The 1,069-nt window shown below is 52.9% G+C and overlaps 1 protein-coding gene across 1 annotated transcript; it reads left to right on the top strand.

Annotated features, from left to right (window-relative positions):
• Nucleotides 1-14: 14 nt before the first annotated feature.
• On the top strand, nt 15-955 carry N657DRAFT_685330 (uncharacterized protein; the record flags this gene model as incomplete). Its single annotated transcript, XM_062796765.1, has 2 exons — nt 15-192; nt 867-955. 2 exons carry the CDS (start codon nt 15-17, stop codon nt 953-955), a joined length of 267 nt encoding a protein of 88 aa, XP_062642077.1.
• Nucleotides 956-1,069: the final 114 nt, after the last annotated feature.

Here is a 1,069-nt window from a genome sequence, read left to right as displayed (position 1 = left end):
AACAGATACGGAAGATGTTGAATGACGACGTGAACAATAAGCTCCTAATCGGGCAGCAGCTTGAGAATTCTGTGCGCGCCATCTTCGACCGGAAGGAGGATGGGCCGGATCAGGGGGAGAAGGAAGACGATGAGGATGGCGGCGGGGGCGGCGGCATAGACTGTGATACCGATGGCGACAGAGAAAAGGAAGGTGAAAAAGAAAAGGGGGATTTCAAAGACAACTTGCTTTTCCCTTGGCGATCTTCAGGAGATCGTTTTCCGCTGTCATTGGGATCCAAACGATTGGGATAGTGGGCGTAATACTCGCGCACCGGGGCGATGGCCGATTGCGATCAGGCTAAGACATCCTTCGTACTACGTCAAACCACCTCTGCTGTCAGCGTGCGTACTACAGCCGGCAGTCTTTTCCTATCATCTCCATCTATCTTTGATTGAAGACCCAGAAGCATACGCCGTTGCCAAAGAGACAATCGAACTTGATCCCTTTGCTCACGCCTCGGTCTTTGCAAATCCCATTCACGACAATATCTGCTAATGCAGTACGTTATCATATTATTCCCGTCTCGGGAAAACGGAATCGCTAACTTAATACCGTCTGGCACCAAGAGCCTCTGCTCTCTCCGATTTCTAGCTACCTTTTGCGCCGGTCCCGCCTTTCTCTCCTCGTCATGCATGGTATGTGTTAATATGCCTATCCCTGATAACTTTGCGGTTGAAAGGTCGATGGCAGTCCGGACAAGGAAACTTGCAGCTCGCCAGGTCTTCAGGTCGCCATCTAACACCATACGCATTAACCCAGAACCCTGAGGCACCGGAGGCGGCCGGCTACCGTTCGCACTCTGATGATTATGCCATGCTCCCCAGGCCAGGACTTGTCTGGTGAGACACAAAACCGGAAGGTGGATGGCCATGTCTCGGGGGTATTTGTGAAAACCCAGGGCCAGACCGCCTGATGGTCAGAATCCGGACGGCCGAAGGGCTGAGCAAGGCGTTTGACGATTTAATCGACTGGCTGACCTGGGTTGCGGGTGAAAGCACCCCCCGAAAGAAGACGAACTGCGGTTACA

Source organism: Parathielavia appendiculata (assembly GCF_033297405.1).
Source record: "Parathielavia appendiculata strain CBS 731.68 unplaced genomic scaffold N657scaffold_51, whole genome shotgun sequence".
NCBI classification, from domain to species: Eukaryota; Fungi; Ascomycota; class Sordariomycetes; order Sordariales; family Chaetomiaceae; genus Parathielavia; species Parathielavia appendiculata.
The sequence above is the reverse complement of the archived record's forward strand: the minus strand, read 5'-3'. Positions and strand labels throughout refer to the sequence as shown.